The sequence below is a fragment of the Prionailurus viverrinus genome, chromosome B1 (assembly GCF_022837055.1).
Source record: "Prionailurus viverrinus isolate Anna chromosome B1, UM_Priviv_1.0, whole genome shotgun sequence".
NCBI classification, from domain to species: Eukaryota; Metazoa; Chordata; class Mammalia; order Carnivora; family Felidae; genus Prionailurus; species Prionailurus viverrinus.
Window position 1 is genome coordinate 41,027,959 of NC_062564.1, and position 19,573 is coordinate 41,047,531.

Here is a 19,573-nt window from a genome sequence, read left to right on the forward strand (position 1 = left end):
AGGCACTGATCCTCCCCTGCACTCATCCTCCCCTGCACTGATCCTCCCCTGCAGAAAACCCTTTATGGTCTGGCCTCAGGGTAGATGCTGCTGACCTGGGAAGCGTCCCCAACAAGCTCCTTCTCCAGAAAAGGGCTCCATTCCCCCTCCCTCCTTCTTCTCTCCCCCTCTCCTTTCCCCTCCTTTCTCCACCTTCTCCCCTTTCACTCCACCCCACCTTCTCCTAGAAAGAGAACCAGTGCTCCCTTTTTTCTCCTCCCCCTCGTAGAGAAGGAAATCCAATGATGCAAATCTGACTTTCCTTGGCTAGGGCCCCTGGAAGACCAGTGTTTTACCCTCAAATTTAAATATAAGAGGAAGTTAATGTCCTTAGATTTCCACCTCTTACCTCAGAGTCTTTTAGAGATGATCAGAGATGTTACTGGCCCTTCCCCTCCCCCAGGCTGTCATTGTCCTCGTCACCACCGCCACCATCACCACTCGACCAGGTCTAGCACACAGCTGGCTCTAACCTGCCATTCCTGTCAAGCTGTGTAGCCACGTCCTGGCTCTTGGATGTAAGGTTACAGTGTTGGGTTAGGGGTTCAGGGAAGGAAGGTGAGAGAGTCAAAAGGGGTGGCGCAATAATGACTCAATCTTCCATGCTGGACTCCAGGAGGCATAAATTCAGACAAACTACCAGTGGCTCACAGCCATTCTGGAGGCAATATACTATTGTGCTTACAGGGAACAGCTGCGGAGTTAGACCCAGATTCATTCACTAGCTCTGTGACCTCAGTAAGCACCGCTCCTGCCTCAGTGACTTCATCACTAAAATGGGCATTCTGACAGTGCCTACCGCACCTATTGTTGGATTAATAAGTGAATAATGGATGTGAAGTATTTGGACTGTGTCTGTTTTCTCTACCATTGTGTACGTTGTAACATGCCTGGCACATAACAGGTACTTGGTGAGTAGTGAAGGAAAGAAAGAGAGAAGAAAGAAAGGGAAGGAGGGAGGAAGGGAGGGAGGAAGGAAGGAGAGAGAGAGAGGAGGAGGGGAGAGACTAAAGAGGGAAGGAGGAAAGAAGGAAGAAGGAAAGAAATAAAGAGTGAATGAATGAATGCATACACAAGTGCGTAGTAAGTGCTTAATAAATGCTATTATTATTATGGTCAAGTATTTAATTCTTCCAGCCCTCCTCTTAAAAGGATAAGAAGTACAGTTTTATTGATGTGAATTCGATGGCTTTTTCTCATGTCTCTTGGTGGTGAGACTGTCCGACTAAGACAAAGGTCAAATGCAGGCATAAACAAGGGACTTCTGAGGCAAAGAAGGGCCTGGAAGAGCCATCAGTTGGATCACCAGCACATAAAACCATCAGAAGTGGAGACGGTGGTGGTCTGCTACCTTAGAACATTGACTTGCTGCTCTTCCTCTTCCTTTTCTTGATCTTCCTTCTGGTTTTTCCCCCTGTAGTGGAAAGAGCAGGGGACTCAAGGAACGTTGCTCTGCAACAACCCTGGACAAATCCCATTCTGTCGGGGGCTGCAGTTTCCCTTCCACAATGAGGACACAGGAGTCCTCGTCCAGTCTCTCATCCTCTGGGGCCGTGAGTCTCAGCATCAGAGAATATTTGAGTGCCGAAATCTGCAGTTTCAAAGGACTCAGGGAGCACCCCCAGGTCTTTCCAGAGGTCCTGAGGCTAAGATTGTCCTCACTCTTACTAAGATGTCATTGGCCTTTCCCGTTCATTCTCTCATGGTGGAAAGAACATAAAAAGTTCAGTCGGTTAAGCGTCCAACTTGGCTCGGGTCATGAACTCACAGTTCCTGAGATCAAGCCCCATGTGGGTCTCTGTGCTGAGAGCATGGAGCCTGCTTGGGATTCTCTCTCTCTCCCTCTTTCTCTGCCCCTCCCCTGATTTGTGTGCATGTGTGTGCGCGTACTCTCTCTCTCTCCCTCTGAAAATAAAAAAACTTTAAAAAAAAGTTCATTGATATTCGATGCGATTCACATTGCAACTAACCTTAAGAGAAGACTGACTGAGTTTTGGTGTACTAAGAATGTACACAATTAATAGAAAACACTGTGAACACACCCTGCCCTTCCCTGACTACATATCTGAGTGAGGCCAGGTCCTTCCGGTACCTCAACCAAAACAACATATTGCAACACCTTAAATGCAGAAGCAGATATGAGAATTTAGCTGTCTTTTCTTAAGGTAGGCATTAAACAGATTTGCAAAAATGTAAACCAATAATCCCCTTCTTAGTAAATTTCTGTTTTGCTTTGGAAAATGTAGTTTTTTTCATAAAAATTTTATCTATGTTAATGTGAAATGGGCTATGTGAAATGCTATGTCCAAATGAATTAGTAAATATTAGTTTTTAAAACTCTCAATTTTAACTTCTTTATATCTATATATCTTTGTAATGTTTATTTTGAGAGAGAGAGAGAGAGAGTGCACATGCACATGCGGGCAGGGGAGGGGCAGAGAGAGAGGGAGAGAGAATCCCAAGCACTGACAGTGCAGAGTCTGACACGGGGCTTGATCCCATGAACTGTGAGATCACGACCTGAACTGAAACAGAGTCAGACACTCAACCCACTGAGCCACCCAGGCACCCCAAAAGAGTGGTGCTTTTTTTTTTTTAAGTAGGCTCCATGTCCCACATGGGGCTCGAATTCACTATCCTAAGATCAAGAGTCCTATGTTCTACCCACTGAGCCAGCCAGCTGCCTGCCCATTTTAATTTCTAATATAGTAAATATTGATAAACATAGCCCACATTTACAAAAAGCTCTGTGGGGTCCTCAATTATGTTTAAGAGGTAAAGGGCTCCTAAGACCAAAACGTTTGAGAGCTACTCTCCTAAATTTACCAGAATAGGTGGGAGTCTACCATTGGGTTATCTTTTATTAACTAAGTGCTTATTATTTAACCTCTTTCACCTTTCAATTCCCCCAACTCTTCATCCTGAACTGCTTGTTTAAAATAATGAGGTTGCTTCTCTATTTTACATTTTGCCTGAATGTGAGAATTTTCAGCACTTTAGGCCAGTGCTGAGTACATAAAGATGTGTGAGGTTTAAGAGAGTGAGAACAAAGTTTTCCTAGTCTGGAATATGTTCCCCAGATATTGATCTCTTAACAAGCTTGTAGCCTGAATACATGTATAACATTAAATCCAGCAAATCAGCAACCTCCCTCCCCGATAGTCACTAACTCTTTGAAAAAGACATGAGAACTAGATGATTTTGTAGGCAGCAATGAATGCCTCTCCTAGACAAACCATTGCAGAGGACACAAAAGAAAGAAAAGCTCCCCACCCCCAGCTCATTTATGAGTTTAGTGTAGATGGTAAGACAACCAAAGACAATATAAGAAAATAAAATAATAGGCCAATGCCATAGTTTTAAAATACGTCCACAAATTCTTTGATCCGCTTCCTTTGACCAATGCCCATGCCCTCAAGTGTGGGCTGGATTTTAGTGATTTGCTTCTAGGAAATAGAATATGGTAGAAGTGATGATGTGTGATGGCTTCCAGACTAGATCATCAATAGGCTTGTGGCTTCTGTCGTGCTCTCTTGAATCACTCTGGGGGAGGCCAGCTGCCATGTTATGAAGACACCTAAGTAGCCCTATGGATAGGTCCACGAGATGAGGAATTGAAGCTTTTTGCCAATAGCCATTTGAGTGAGCCATCTGAGGACTGTGGAAGTGGAGTCTGCAGTCCCAGTGAAGCAAGCAGATGACCGCAACCCTAGCTACAGGTTGACTGCAATTTCGTGAAAGACTCAGATAAGCTGGTCCTGAATTGCTGACCCCCAGAAGCTGTGAAGTACGAAATTTGTGTGATTTTACATTTCTAAAAGATTGGAGTAATTTGTCATGCAGCAGTACCAAATTAATACAACCAGTATGATTTATGAATGCAAAAATCTTATATAAAAGTCACAACTCGGGGCGCCTGGGTGGCTCAGTCGGTTAAGCATCCAACTTCAGCTCAGGTCACGATCTTGCGGTCCGTGAGTTCGAGCCCCGCGTCAGGCTCTGGGCTGATGGCTCAGAGCCTGGAGCCTGCTTCCGATTCTGTGTCTCCCTCTCTCTCTGCCCCTCCCCCGTTCATGCTCTGTCTCTCTCTCTCCCAAAAATAAATAAACGTTAAAAAAAAATTAAAAAAAAAATAAAAGTCACAACTCTAATCAGTGGTGCTATATTAAAAGTAATATATTATGGCCAAGAAGAGTTTAACTCAGGAATACAAGGATAGTTTAGCATTAGAAGAATCTATTAATGCAATGCAACACCTTCACAGAAAAGGAAAACAAAAACTTTAATTTCAACATTCAATCCTGATTAAAAGCTTTTAATAAACTGGAACTAGAAAGTACCCTCCTTAACTAATAAATGGTATCCACAAAAACCTACACATCATCATGCTTAATGGTGAAGCTTTAAAAGCAGCCACATTTAAGTCAGTGACTAGATAAATATGCTGCCATCACTGCTTCTGTTCAACAGTGCACTGGATGTCTTACCCAATGTAATAAAACAAGAAAAGAAAATAAGGGGTATAAAAAGAGCAAAAGGGACCAAAATGTCCTCATTTATGAATAATAACTGTCTATAGAGAAAAATCAAAGAGAATTATGGACAGAAACTATTAGAACTAATAAAAGAACTCAACAAAACTGCTGGTTACAAGTTCAAGATACAAATTGATAATATTCCTATACACGGTAATAATAAAATAAAAATAGAATAAGAGATCTCACTTTTAACAGCATTAAAATGACCAGATCCCAGGGAATAAACCTGAAAAAATGAGAAATATATTTTATGGAGAAAATTATAAGACATTAAAGACTTGAATGTGTATATAGATACACAGTATACAGAATTGAAAGATTCAATATCATAAAGTCACTTCTCTTGACATTGATAAACAAATTCTATGTAGTTGAAGTCAAAATCCCTAGAGAGTTTGTGTGTGTGTGTGTGTGTGTGTGTGTGTGTGTGGCATTTTCCTAAATGTATGTAGAAGAGCAAAGGGCCAAGAGAAGCTTTGATACTTTTAAAGAGGACTAAAGCAAGAAGACATTAAGACTTATTACGAACAATATTAAACTTAAGATAAAGCAATAGCAATGAAGACAGCATGATACTGGCAATGAGATAGATGCACAGGCCAGAGGGTAATAGGAGAGAGCCCCCAACAGACCCATGTACGTGGAGACACCACCATAATGGGCATGGTGCTGCACGTCAGTGGAGAAAGGACAGGTTATTCAATAAACGGTGCTAGGATAATCAAGGCTCTATAGGGAAAAAATAGAACTCTTAATTCATATTATGCACAAAAATAAGCCATGTGAGGGATGCCTGGGTGGCTCAGTTGGTTAAGCGTCCAACTTCCGCTCAGGCCATGATCTCATGGTTTGTGAGTTCAAGCCCTGCATGGGGCTCTGTGCTGACAGCTCAGAGCCTGGAGTCTGGTTCAGATTCTGTGTCTCCCTCTCTCTCGGCCCCTCCCCTGCTCGTGCTCTGTCTCTCAAAAATAAGTAAATGTTAAAAATTAAAAAAAAAAAGCCATGTGGATTGAAAGATCTAAATGTAACAATCAAAACTATAAAATATTTACAATACAGGAAAATGTGCTTATGAGCTCAGGTTCGGGATGGAGTTCTCTCTCTCTCTCTTTTTTAATGTTTATTTATTTTTGAGAGAGAGAGCACAAGCAGGGGAGGGGCAGAGAGAGGGGGGGGCAGAAGATCCAAAGCAGGCCCTGTGCCGATGGCAGAGTACGATGCGGGGCTCCAACTCACGAACTGTGAGATTGTGACCTGAGCTGAAGTCGGACACTCAACATGACTGAGCCACTTAGCTGCCCCTAGGGTTGGGTTTCTTAAACATGACAGAAAAAGCACCAGTCACAAAGGAAATGATTGTTATATTTAATTACATTAAAATTGACAACTTCTGTTCATTAAAAGATACTATTTTAAAAAGTAAAAAGATGAGCCACACACTGGGAGAAGATATTTATATGCATGTGATTAATAAATGATTCCTATCCAGACTATAGAAAGAACTCCTCCACGTCAATAAGAGAAAGACAAACAACAGAACAGAAAAATGGGCAAAGGGCTGCTTAACAGTAATTTTGCAGAAGAGGAAAATAAGTGGCCAATACACATGTGCAAAGCTGCCCAACCACCTTAGTAATTAGGGAAATGGAAATTAAAACTGTAACGACATACCATTTTACACCTGCCAGTTTCACAAAAGTTTAAAAGGCCAACAAACTTTAGGAGCAACGGCACCACCTGCTATTAGGAGTACAAATTGAGCAGCCAGTTTCAAAAACAGCTCGGCGTTATCCAGTAAAAGTGAAGATGTATGTACATTACAGGGAAGGGATTCTGCTCCTGCCCATGTGCGCACTAGACAAATCTTGCACACGTGCAGCACGAAGCTCTTACAAGGATGCTTGTGGCGGTAATGTTTTAATAGCGAAAAGCTGAAGACAGTTCAGATTCCATTAGCAGTAAAATGGATAAATAATTCCTTGTGTTTGCATACAATGGAATACTGTACAGCAGTGAAAATTAATAAACCACTCCTGGCTGAATCTCAGGAACATCATGTTGCATAAGAAATGAAAATAGCTGGAGAAACTATTCCATAATTCCACTTATTCAAAGTCAGAAAACATGCAAAATTAAACAATACATTGTTCAGAAGGATACATACAGAGGTGGCAAAACTAGAAAGAGGAGCAAGGGACTGATGAACACAAAGTTTGGGATGGTGTTGACAACTGTCTGGGGAGTGGTGGGGACATGAGGTAAAAGGAACCAGATGAAAGACTGTATGTTTTTCAATGAGGATGTCTTATTGGTTTCATAATAAAAACCTATTAAAACCTTTTTCTATTGACTTATTTATCATCTTTGAAAAATAGAACACCAACACAAGAAGGGCGCCTGGGTTGCTCAGTCGGTTGAACATCCTACTTGTTTGGCTCAGGTCGTGAGCTCACGGTTCGTGTTTTCGAGCCCTGCCTCAGGCTTTGCACTAACAGCGCAGAGACTGCTCAGGATTTCTCAGTCTCTCTCTGCCCCTGCCCTGCTCTTGCATTCTCTCTCTCTCAAAAATAAACATTACAGGGGAGCCTGGGTGGCTCAGTCGGTTGGGCGTCCGACTTCGGCTCAGGTCATGATCTCACAGTTCGTGGGTTAGAGCCCCGCGTCTGACTCTGTGCCGACAGTTCAGAGCCTGGAACCTGTTTCAGATTCTGTGTCTCCCTCTCTCTCTGCCCGTCCCCTGTTCACACTCTGTTTCTGTCTCAAGAATAAATACACATTTTTAAAAAATTAAAAAAAAATAAACATTAAAAAATACTTGCAAAACAACAATACTTGCAACATTCAACAGTTGTTGAATTTTTATAGTATATACTTATTAGTAATGGAATGAATATGTTAGTATTAAGAAAAATTAATTAATTGATAATTAATGAACAAAATATATTAATATTGATTAGTATGAAGGAAAATGGATTGGCAAACCATGAACAAAATTAAAGTGTTGATCCTAAAGCACAATAACCCAGTTGGGCTCCAGACCCTACATTCAGACTGCCTGGGCTGGAAGCTGGCTCTGCCTGTTCTTAAGTGGGTTTTTTGATTGCTCCATGCCTCAGTTTCCTCATCTATAAACTGGGCCTACTGATAGTAAATAATTCTTCACAAATGAATTGTAAGAATTATGTAAATGAATGTCAGGTGCTTGGAACAGTGCCTGCCACACAGTAAGCACTGGATATAAAGTCGTATGTAAATATATAAACCAAACAGAGAGAAGAGGGGCTTGTGAAAGACCCGGGGCGGGGGGTGGGGGGGGAGGGTGGTGCTGAATTTTCAAGGCATCCTCCCAATCTCGAAATAGCCTGGGCTTGCACATCACGCGCTGGGACAGCTTTGTGGCTCCCTTTGAGAGACTGAAGAAAGAAAAAGGTATTACATGGCAGAGAGCTTGTGAAAGTTCTTGAGAGAAGTCTGCTGACAAGGGAGTGACAATGTCACTTCAGCCCATATCACAAAAAGCACCCATCCCTGCCTGACTGACCCAGGGAACGCTGCTCCAGGGATGAATTCGGGGGGATCACGCATGTCGTGGGTCCACTTCTTTGAGACCCAGCTGCTGGCGTGGCGGGTCCTGATTCCTTGAGCCTGTTGTTAGTTTGCCCTACATGTGCCTGGCCTTCCCCCCAGCCCTTGGGGTATCCACGAGAGAAGAACCTTGGGTTGCCTGGGGGGGATGTGGTTCTGGGATTAAATTCTGAGGTGCCCCAGCTCCCCGAGTCACTCAGCTGCTGGAGCGTAGGGCTCAGAGACCTGTGGGGGACTGTCTTGCCACAGGAAGTACCACACGAGGACCTCACACAAAGCATCAAGCCTGCCTGATGGTCTACCCTTGCCAAAGATTTGACATTTGTTTCTACTTACAGGGCATTTTCTAAATTGTGTTATACTCCATGCTTCCCTGCTGGCCTTTTTTCCTCAGGGACTGGAAACTCTGAAGAGAAAAACAGTCTTTCCTCTTCTCTGGATGGTGAAATGGCTTCTTGCTCTTATCATGCTGCTGGTGACAACCATGGATTAATTCCTGAAACCTTTACTGAGAATGTGCAATGTACCAATCCACACACGATCGATTCCAAACCCATTCCTACACCTAAGTGAGGTGCCGGGCAACACTCTGCATGGTGGACTAGGCTAGCCCAATATTTGTTGGCAAGTAAGACCATTTGCCCTGTGGTAGAGTTGGTTGAAGTCATGCCTAACATGACCGGCTTCTTTCACATCTTTTAGGCTTCTGGGCCCCTTAAAAAACAAAAGCCATTGTTTCTTATTATATGCTTCAAAAGACATCTGTAAGGACTTGTTCTGTAATGATTGTGGTGGTTATTTTTAGTCAAAATGTGGCCCAGAACCTGCTCTGCCCTCCCCACACCACGTCAGGTGCTGGTCTGCTTGGAGACCAGCCTGCACTGGGGTGCTTTCCAGCTGCTGTGGAAAACAGAGGGTCATGGAGTGGCCCTCGGTCACGTTTTCCACGGCAGCTGTGCCCTCACAACAGGACCGTTTGGATCTGCAGAAAAGCTCCTAAGCCAGATGGTTGCCTGTCAGGGGACCTGGACCAGCCTCAGTCTAGTGGGAGGCTGAGAGGCATGTGAGCGAGGACAGAGTGAGCCTTCCTGGGCAGGACGACCACAGAGGTGTCAATATGCTTTTGAGAGGAAAACCAGGATACATCTCACATACATGGCAGCCCCATCTAGGTGAAGCCACTCCCAGGCCCCAGGGAGACTGCCATTCTCCAGGCCTTACAGCTCAGCTCCAATCCTTTGGGTCATCTGTCCCCTCTGCCAGCCACCAACTGCTACTCCAGGGCACAGTGTTCTCACGAATAAAGCCACTCTGGGACGATGCCACCTCATCCCACTGTGTGATGGACGGATGCTGCAAAAGAAGCCTTCCCAAGCGTCGCCTGCAGCAGCTTGGCCTGAGATGGGCCTCGCACCGGCTCTGTGGGCAGCCCCCGCCTCTTGGAAGCTGTGGTGTGGGGAGCTGCCTTGGCCCCCCTTCCCTCTAAGCGGCTGTTTGTGGTGACTCACCTCTGGTTCCCAGAAACCTTGTTATTTTGGGCCCTGATATTATTAAGGTTGTGCCCAGATTCCCTGCAAATCAGCAATTCAGGAACACCGGGGCCGTCCAGTGAAAGCATGTTAAAAACAGAGGGCCACAGCCGCAGGCCCCTGCCCACCAGGGGCTGGTTAGCACAGAAGGCCAGCGGCTCCCCCAAAGTCCTCTGCCCATGCACGGAACGCTGCCCCCTCCTGGGGTCTTTGTCTCCTGGAGCCTCCTCTGGGAGGCCTTGCCTCTGGAAGACCCGCGCGGCCCGCCGGCCGGCCCGTGAGGGAGAAGTGGCGAGCAGATCCTACTTCGCCTCCTCCCTCCGGCGCACCTTTCGGAAGGGGCTGTCCGTCCCGCTCGCGGCCTGGTGAGCTGGGCCCGGCGCCCAGGGTGGGGGAGCGGGAGCCGGCGAGGGTGCTGCCGTAATCTGCGAGCCCCAGGCGGGCTCCTCCCCTCCGCCCGAGAGCTGAGCTCCGGGGCAGCCCGATAGGGAGCCTCTGCTGCCGATAAGGCCGTCGGAGGGCCGCGCTCTGCGGCCACCTGGCTCCAGACGGCCCAGGCCCGGCACAGGCACGGCGCGTCCCGAAGCCCCAGCTGTTCCCACAGCCGACCGCGACGGACCCCCGGAGGGATCCTGGTTAGGGACCGGCATGTCCTTAACGAGAGGCTTCCTCAAAGTGAGTGCCGCAGCTCGAAAGGGAGGAGTGGTGCTTGGGAAGGGCGGGGAGCCGGCCAGGGGGTGCCAGAGAGCAGAGCCGTCTGTGTGCTCATCTACGGGCAACCCCCTGGGCTCCAGGCTTTGTAAGAGCGTCAGCACTCATTTGCTTGGTTGCTGATGGTGTCAGGTGGCCTCTGCTTGACTCAGTTAGTCCAGTTCATATGTTTTACAGCCCGAGATTTGCTGTCAAATTGAGTTCCACCTACCTGGTTCTCTGAATTATGTTCTGCCCGCATTAGGGGTTGGGAAGAATAATCTTCAGATTATATTCCTTCTTTGGTCTATTGAGATTCTAGAAGCTTTCCTTTGACTCTGCTGAGCAGTGTCTTTCAGGTGTGTTTTCACAGGCTGTGGCCCTGAAGGACAATAGGGGCACCTGAGAATGTGGGCTGCTCTGAGGGAAGTGGGGGTGGGGTTGGGTCACCCTCCTTGGGAAGGGGGCTTGCTTGTTTTCCTCAGTGACTCACAGAAGCCAGTCACCTCATTGTCACACGTTTATTGTTCTTGAAACACTGAACTTTGGATTTGTGTTGTTAACTTACTAGAGGGAGAAAAGCCTAAGAAAGAGGGGCAAAAGGCTTCAGAGTGGTTCTGGGAGCTAGGGTCTGATAGATACTCTTTAAACGGCAATGGAGCATTACAGGGAGCTATTCCCCCCCACCTCCAATTCTCCCTGTAGTGATAGGACATATCACCATCTAACAGCATGGCAGGTCTGCTGTCTTTAACGTGTCCTGTGTCACAGTGAGGTTGTTGGTTTTAGTGGGGGATTCAGAGGCCAGAGTTGGACCCTAGGCCACATCCTCAGAGGGAGCCCAGTATAATCGTCTGGGAGAACATGTCCCCTTCTAACTTGTGTAAGAGTCTTTGGGTACAAGGAAAACCATATTAAGTGGGAATATGTTTTTAGTGGTTGAGCATCTTTACAATTTGCCTTCCTGATGATAGATTTCCTTCCCCAGGAAGGGGAGGGTCTGTGGGGAACCAGGGGACTCCCACTTAGCCTCACCAGCAGCAAGCAGAAGCCAGGCCCAGTGCATCTGAGTCTTTTCCTTTCACTGGGCAACCCTAGACCACAGTTTCAAAGTGAGTCTTGGAGGCTGTTCCATAACAGACCTCAGAGCTTGGGGAGGTGACGGTGAGTGGTACATGAGCCGCAGGAACTGTCTTCAGACCCAAATGCGAGCACGGCGTCTTGCAGGATTAAGGAATGGGTTATGAACAAATGTTTGAAGGGAGCATGACTGCTTTCACCAACCAAATAGCCTTGGGAGAGCCACATTTTCTGTGTGTGTCAGTTTCTTTCTGGCTACTGGGTGGGCTGGGCAGCTGAATGTGAAAGCAGTAGGAAAGGAAACAAAAGCCTTGAGGGTTTTTATAAGCAGGGTCACATAAACTCAGCTGACCCTGGACTTCAGTGGTCAATTATAATTAGTTTCTAAACCCAGGTTGTCACCCCTTACCCCAAAATGATGTGGCCAGTGTCTTTGCAAAATCAGCTGACTTATTCTGAGTTTCATCTAAGTGAAGCGTATTTAGAAAGACAGGGTTTTTTGTTTTTTGTTTTTTGGGTTTTTTTGGGGTTGTTGTTGTTGCTGTTACCAAAAAAATAAAAGAGAAAGTAAGAAAGACAATAGGGTGCTTCCTAAAGGTAAAGTAACTGAAAATCTTTGTCCTCAAGGTCTGTTCAACATTTAATAAGCATTCATCAAGTACCTGCTTCTGTCAGGTGCTGTTGTCGGCACTGGGAATATAGCAGGGAACAGAATAGACACAAATCCCTGCCTTGTGGAGCTTACATTCCAGCCGCACAAGGAGACAGACTGAAAACAAAATAAATGAGTACTCCTTTACTGAAAGATGAGGAGTGCACGGGACAGGAACATGCAAGGGGATAGGAAGCCTGGGGAATTCTGCTGTGTAAATAAGGTGCTCAGAGAAAGTCTCAGTGAGGTTCATTTTGGCTGTTATGTTTCAAACTTAGATTCCACATGGCCATTAATAAGGATTCTAGTTTGATGTCAAGAATCTTAAATACTAAACTTTGTTGATTATGAGAAGCTACAAATTTTTGAGTTAACATTCTCACTGTTGAGACAGATTACCTGTAGAATCCAAGAGAATTCATGATACTCGGGTATGCAGTTATCTGTGTCAGATTCTTATGGTATTGAGTTGGACACTTTTCTTTCTGGCTGGCCAAGTTGGTTTGATGACATTTGAATCAGGCCTCTGCTGTTTGTGTGGCCAGCATTTCTTGTGTCAAACTGCTGATGATTGTATTTGTCCATTATGATTTGGGGGGGAAACTTTTGTAAAATGGCTAGTTAAATGTGTTATGGGCACTGACAAACATGATACTCTTGGCTAGCAGCATTCTTGAAAATAAAAAAATATTGTTTTTTGTATGTCCTTAAAAAAAAAGTCACTTGACCAAAGAATTGAAGGAGGTGGGGGAGAGAGAGCCATTCACAACTCTGGGGGAAATAGTAAATGCAAAGGTCCTGAGGCAGGCATGTGCCATGGGAAGAACCAGGAGACCAGTGTGGCTGGGGCAGAGGGAGGAGGGCACTCTGAAGGAGTGAGGTCAGAGAGGTGATAGGAGGGAGATATTAGTGAGGGGGCAGGGGTGCAGAACACCTAGGGTCTTGTATACATTGTAAGGACCTTATTTTTACTTTGAGACAAGAAGCATTACACAATCATGGGGGTAGACAAACAGTATGATTTGACTTCTTCCCCTACCTGTGACTTCCTAACGCCTTTGAAACCAAACTCCCAGGAATGGGCTATGAAACAGAACTAGAGTGTGGCAGCGGAGTTATCACTGACCTCTAGTGCACTTGTTCTCAGCCTTTTTTCCTCTGGGATACACAGGACTGCTTGTTGACATAGTTACACATGATATATTTCACAGCCATACCTGGGTATTGATAATCCCCTTCTCCCTTACACTCTCCAATTTAATGAGAAAATAAATAGTGCCACAGATGCTCTTTACTTAAAAAATTGCCATGGGTAAAATTAAATAGAAAATGGAAGCCTCTACAAAATCACAATTCATATGCAGTACAGTAATTTGTAATCACAGCTGCTGATCCTTCCCTATTTCCTTTGGACCTCCACACGGATAAAGCAGACGGTGGTTCTGGAACACTAGCTGTCAGGAAAGCTTATCGGGTGTGAGCATGTTGAAAGCATAGTAGCCACAGAGGGGGAAGTTTGCATTTGCTCTAAGTTTTAAGAAGTATGAATGAGGGACGCCTAGGTGACTCAGTTGGTTAAGCATCTCACTCTTGATTTCAGCTCAGGTCATGATCTCACGGTTTGTGAGATGGAGCCCCGAGTCGGGCTCTGCGCTAGCAGTGCTTGGGATTCTCTCTCTCCCCCTCTCTCTGCCCCTACCCCGCTGGTGCTCACCCGCACACGCTCTATCAAAATAAATAAATAAACATTTAAAAAATAAAAATTAGGGGCGCCTGGGTGGCTCAGTCGGGTGAGCATCTGACTTCGGCTCAGGTCATGATCTCACAGTCTGTGAGTTCGAGCCCCGCATCAGGCTCTGTGCTGATGGCTCAGAGCCTGGAGCCTGCTTCCGATTCTGTGTCTCCCTCTTTCTCTGCCCCTTCCCTGCTCATGCTCTGTCTCTCTCTGTCTCAAAAATAAATAAAAACATTAAGAAAAAAAAAATTTTTTTTTTAAATAAAAATTAAAAAAAGTACAAATGGTCTTCCTCCAGGGGTCTTGCCCTCCAGGACCCACCTTTTTTTTTTTTTTTTTAAATATTTTTATTTATTTTTTTAAGTTTCAATTTAATTTCTTAAATTTTTAAAAATTTTTTTTCGGGGCCCACCCTTTACACACAACCTAGGTGATTTTGTAGAAAGGCAAATATCATCGCGTCACTCCCCTGCTTTAAATCTTCAGGGGCTTCGTGGTTTTTGGGATAGAATCCAGACTCCTTCATGAGACCCCTCCTGTCCTGGCCTGCCCATCTTTGCCACTCTGCTTCCTACCTCTGACTCCATGAGAATTGCTCCAGGCACACCAAACAGGCTGCATGTGGAAATCTTCACATGATGTTCGTAAGCTTCTCCTGAGGGGCCTTGCATTTGTCTTGTTCACTGTCGCATCCTCGGCAGGTTGCACAGCACCTGGCAAGTAGTAGGTGCTCATTAAATGTTGGTTACATTTAATTACTTGCAAAACCCCTCACAGCCGAGTCCTTCCTACTAGTGTGGTTGGTCACAAACCTGCAATCCCAAATCACTGCCCTAGTGGTTTCTGTATTGACCTTAAAAAAAATTCACAAGATCGTTTCTCCTTCCTCAGAACTCTCCTTGCACTTTCTTGGAACCTCCCTTAAGGCCCTTCTCATTTTCTCTCTCTTTACGCTTATTTACCTCTCATCCCCTACAAGTGGGGCTGCCAGGAGAGGAGGAGCAGCCCCAGCTGAGTCATGTTTGAGTCACATCTCCGACTTTCCCTGGCATCAACCATGGCCTTGAACATGGGGCTGAACTTGTCCAAACCAGGAGTATCGACTGTTAGGAATATGTTGGGTCATTTATTTGGAAAACAAATCTCCAACAGGCCCTGTGAGAAGTCGGCAGCCCCAGTCTAATGCCCCAGCTGGCCAAGCGTCCCACTTCCTGGGACTGGCCCAGTGGGGACGGAGGCCTGTGTGAATCTGCTCAGGCCACATTTGGAGTTTGTCATCATTTTCTGACAGGCAGTGACAACCAATTAGAGATCTAGTGAGAAACAGAATTGTTTTCTCCCCTGCCTCCCGCTCACCCTTGACCACACCACCCCTCTGCGGCTTGCTCTCTGGGTAGAGGCTGATTTATCTCCCGAATTGACTGTCACGGCAAAGGAAGGAAGGCGTGTTAAGGGCGGAAGCGGTCCCACAGCTAATGGGCCTGGCCAACCAGCTGCTGAAATGAGCTTGGAGTGGAAAGTGGTCAGGGAAGGAGGCAGCAGAGATTGCTAGAAGGGAGGACTTGCTTAAGGACAAATTAGTACAAACAGAACAAGTAAACAACCCCACTCTCCCGCCTGGGGCTGGAACCCGAGCCCTCTCCTGAGAAAGCTGCAGGCACCAGTTGTCACTAGGACACGGAGGAGGCGGGCAATGGGGGTGGGGGGAGCCGGTCTCGCTCTCCCCAGGAAGATCGCTGTCGGAAAACCACCTAGCCCTTTCCAGGAGTGGATTCTGAAGCATTATTTTGTAAGAGAGAGCACCTGGTTTCAATTTCCTTCCGGAAATTGCAAGTAAAAGCTGAAAAGAAACTGGCTTTGGTCCAGTCCTGTCCTCTGATGGCCCAGCCATTGATTAAGGGTGATGATGATTTGCAGACAATGGAGCGGATTTCAGCTCCTCGGAAAAGCCTCCTGGGGCCCCACTCTCTTGCCCATTCTAGCCACCTCTCCTCCCAGTGGGATGGGGTAAGGTGGGGTCATGCACCCGTGGTTTTCCTTTTCTCCAAGGGTGGGGGAGGGCTAGGGGTGTGTCACCTGCAAGCTGCACCTTGGGGCAGGTGAATGTTTCTGTCTGGTGGTATGACCCGAAGGTACCAGCAGAATCCCTGTCTTCTAACACCATCACCCCAGGTCTGCAGTGAAGCCTGAAGTTCCAGCACTGGAGATTATTCGTTAGGTTCTTAAAAGGGGTTTTGAGCTCCACACCTTTTGTGTTAATTGCATACACTTAAGCCTTTGTAATAGGATCTTGAATGGTACAGATGCAGGGGAATAATTCTTATTTTCATGGGATTAGTTGAGGATTTAGGCAACAGCAAAGAGTGGGATTGAGGGCAGGCTCATGGAACAGGGGCCTGGAGAGGGGTGAGGTGCTGGAGGAGGGGGCATGAAGGAAGAAAAAGCTCACTCTCTTGCCTAGGACAGTGACTGGGCCCTAAGATTCCTTCCTAGGTATTTGTCTATCCCAAGATCTGGATCCAGGCAAGCTGCCCGTGACAATATGGAGTGTGCGAGTTGATGAGTGCTGTCGGGCTGAAAGTGGCCGTAGGCACTGGTGATGGAGTTGCCAGATGTGAATACCTTTCTCGTGCACGCGCCATCCAGGTGGCAATGGGGTCAGCCTGGGAGCTGGCCAGGCTTCTTGGAACCGGTGCCAGGGCTGATAAAACTGTTCCCTTCCCCTCGACTTTTCAAACACTGTGTGGAATTGATGCCAAACGTGGCTGGTGAGCTCTCTAAGCAATAGAAATCGACGAGAGGCCAAAGGAGAGTTCCAGACAAGGTTTTATTGGGGTCTGTGCACAAGGGAGGGACACAAAATGTCCTCAGGCTGACTCCCCGAGGCAAGGTCAGGGAGAGTTTCTTAAACTTAGATGGGGAAAGGATGGTGTTGAAGCATGTAGAGGTGGGGTTTTTCTTGGCACTGGCGTATGTTAGAGATCATGCTTGTCCATGTATGTCTCGTTAGCATGTTAAGTCTCCACCCTAGGCATGAACTTTAGCATTTCAATAAGGGAAAGGTAACTTGAGGGTACTCCTGGCGGTCACTGTGCATACTGTAGTGTCAGCTTCTGGGTCCATCTGCTGCAGACTGGTTTGATCTGGATCTCACTAGTTCTTTTGGGCGACTGGCTCCCTCTTTTAAGTTGATGTCCTGCTTTCTGCATTCCTATAGGATTTATTGCTCAAGAAACACAGATTCATGAGTTTACTTTTAAGGGAGTTTTTTCTTTATGGCATAGTTGCATTGCATTAGGGTTTGGGGAGAGGGCCCTGAGTCCTGTCCCTTTTCTCTCTCAGAATAATATCATTTTACAATATACCAAGTATAGCACTTTCTTTACATACTTTGTCTTAATGTGATATGCATATATTTTTTTTAAGATTATTTATTCATTTTGAGAGAGAGAGAGAGAGAGCGAACACATGTACCTGCTAGTGAGTAGAGCAGGGGCAGAGAGAGAGAGAGAGAGAGAGAGAGAGAGAGAAAATCTAAAGCAGGCTTCATGCTGGCAGCATGAGGGCTCAACATGAGGCTTGATCCTGGGAACCGTGAGATCATGACCTGAACCGAAATCAAGAGTTGGACTGAGCCACCCAGGTGCCCCTTAATGTGATATTGAAGTTACCCTGCAAAGTAGGCATTATTATTGTCACTTTCCAGATGAGAAAACAGAGGCTGAGCAGCAAATTAACTGGTCCAAGCATCACAGCTGGGTTCCCAACTTTTGTCTGTCCCCTAACACTCTGTAGGTGGATGCTGACAGGTGCACATCTTTCTCACCTCAAGGACTGGTCACACTGAAATTATTGTTTTATGTGCCTGTTTCTCCACCCCCCCACACACACACCCTAATCTGTATTCCCAGTGACCAACCTACATGGTGCAGGTGGTCTCACTCAAGCAGTGCTGAAGGCCTGTGGGCTCTACAGCCAGACCACCTAGGTTTGAATCCCTATTCTGCCACTTTCTAGCTGGTCCAAGGAGGCCAGCTATGAACCCTAATGCAACATGCTAAAAACTCTGGATATTTCTAGCTGGTCCAAGGAGGCCAGCTATGGTCCTTAATGCAACATGCTAAGAACTTCCTACCTTCAACACAGCTTCAATTCAGGTCAATAGAGTTTACAGAGTAGGAAACAGGAAAGGGTAAGTGCTCATTAGTGGATACTGGAATGGGGAAGAATTAATTCTGTTTGTCAGTTGAACAAGGGAGCTTGTCAGGGAAACTTCGTAGAGGGAGAGGACTTTGAATGGCCTTGAAAAATCTGTAGAATTTCACAAAGCAGGGTTTGGGAGGATGTTGGCTGCAGAGAAAGCATGGTCAAAAGTATGGAAGGTGTGGAGATACCACGTGTGTCTGGGAAAGGTGTGTGGTCCAAGTGTTCAGAGACAGGTGGATGGTGGGAGAAGAGGATGAAAGGTGGGCAGGGGCTAGACTGAGTTTCTGAACATCAGCCTGAGACTTTGGATTTTATTCTGCAGATGTTGGGGAATCAGCAAAGGGTTTTGAGCAGGAAAGTATCATTATCAGAACACTCCCTGTGGCAGGGTTCAGGAAGACGGGTCATTGGAGTGGCAGGGAGTGGAAACCAATTAGGAAAATACTGCTGCTCTCCAGGTGAGAATTGATGACATCCTAATTAAGGGGAGTGGCAGACAATTCACATTATCGAGTAGCTTCTGTGTACCAATCACCCTGCTATATTGTTTACACCCCTCCGCTCATTTAATGCTCACAGAAGCCACATAGGAATTACCACCCATGTTACAGATAAGGAAACTGAGTCTTGTTGCAGTCAGGAGAAGAAATAAGGTTGTTGTCTGGGGGTGTCGACAGGCTGCTCATATGTGTGCCCCTGTGGTTTGGGACCTGGTCCTCAGCTTGTAGGCCAGGTTACTTGACTTTGAGGCACAATCAGAGAGGCGGGTTTGGGAACTGACTTAATGCCAGTCCGACTCGTAGGACTCTGGTGTTGACGTCAGCCTGCCAGCTTTACAACGGGAGGTATGACGTCTCTGGTCCTCTGGTGTTCTTGTGTTCTTCTTTGTGTTCTCTGGTCAGTGAACTGCATCCCATTAAGAAATTCTACCCGGCAAGTCAGTTATAACAGTATTCTGGTAAGCACCAATCAGAGAAATCAGCTGGGGGTGGGGTGGGGGTGGGGGGGGATGATCTTGAAGAATAGGTCATCAAGACTGTGTTAAGGCCTGATGAGCCATTCATACCCCACAGCCGAGAGCATCACGTTTGTTATAAATTGCTCATTAAACAACATAGGAATAGAAAATGAGTCTCGTTGCCTGTGCCGACACACCAGTGATTGGAAGCAGCTGCCTGAAATGCTGTATTCAGAAAGATTCTGAAGCCACTTGTAGGCTGATGGGCAAGAGTGTGATACATTAGCAGCCTCTGCCAGGGCGCCAAGTTGGGGGGAGGGCTGATGTATTAGTGGGAGTGTTATTGTAGCCAGTATTGTTTGTCTTCTTTATGTCTCTCTCTCTCTCTCTTTTTTTTTCCACTTGAACTGCAATCAGATAAACTATGTTCTAATAGTTATTTGAGGGATACCCAGTCTTTCAAGACTTCTGAAGCTAACTAGTGCTCTGCATTATGTGTTGATTTTACTGGCTATCCCTCAGAAGGTAATATAGTATCACATATTAGAAAGTTCCTGGGGC

At 46.1% G+C, this 19,573-nt stretch overlaps 1 protein-coding gene and 1 long non-coding RNA gene across 2 annotated transcripts in view; one reads left to right on the top strand and one right to left on the bottom strand.

Moving 5' to 3' along the window:
- Nucleotides 1–1,190: 1,190 nt before the first annotated feature.
- Nucleotides 1,191–9,963, bottom strand: LOC125163406 (uncharacterized). Its single transcript, XR_007151450.1, has 3 exons — nucleotides 9,671–9,963; nucleotides 8,499–8,631; nucleotides 1,191–1,453 (listed from the first exon to the last, which is right to left on the bottom strand). It is a non-coding gene; the product is annotated as an uncharacterized LOC125163406 (long non-coding RNA).
- Nucleotides 9,964–10,205: 242 nt separating this feature from the next.
- The window catches only part of ANK1 (ankyrin 1), a 136,221-nt gene continuing 126,853 nt past the window's right edge, over nucleotides 10,206–19,573 (top strand). The window contains exon 1 of the mRNA XM_047855053.1: nucleotides 10,206–10,366. Within this exon, the coding sequence (XP_047711009.1) occupies nucleotides 10,340–10,366 (27 nt within the window). The 5' untranslated portion in view covers nucleotides 10,206–10,339. The remainder of the gene's footprint in view (nucleotides 10,367–19,573) is intronic.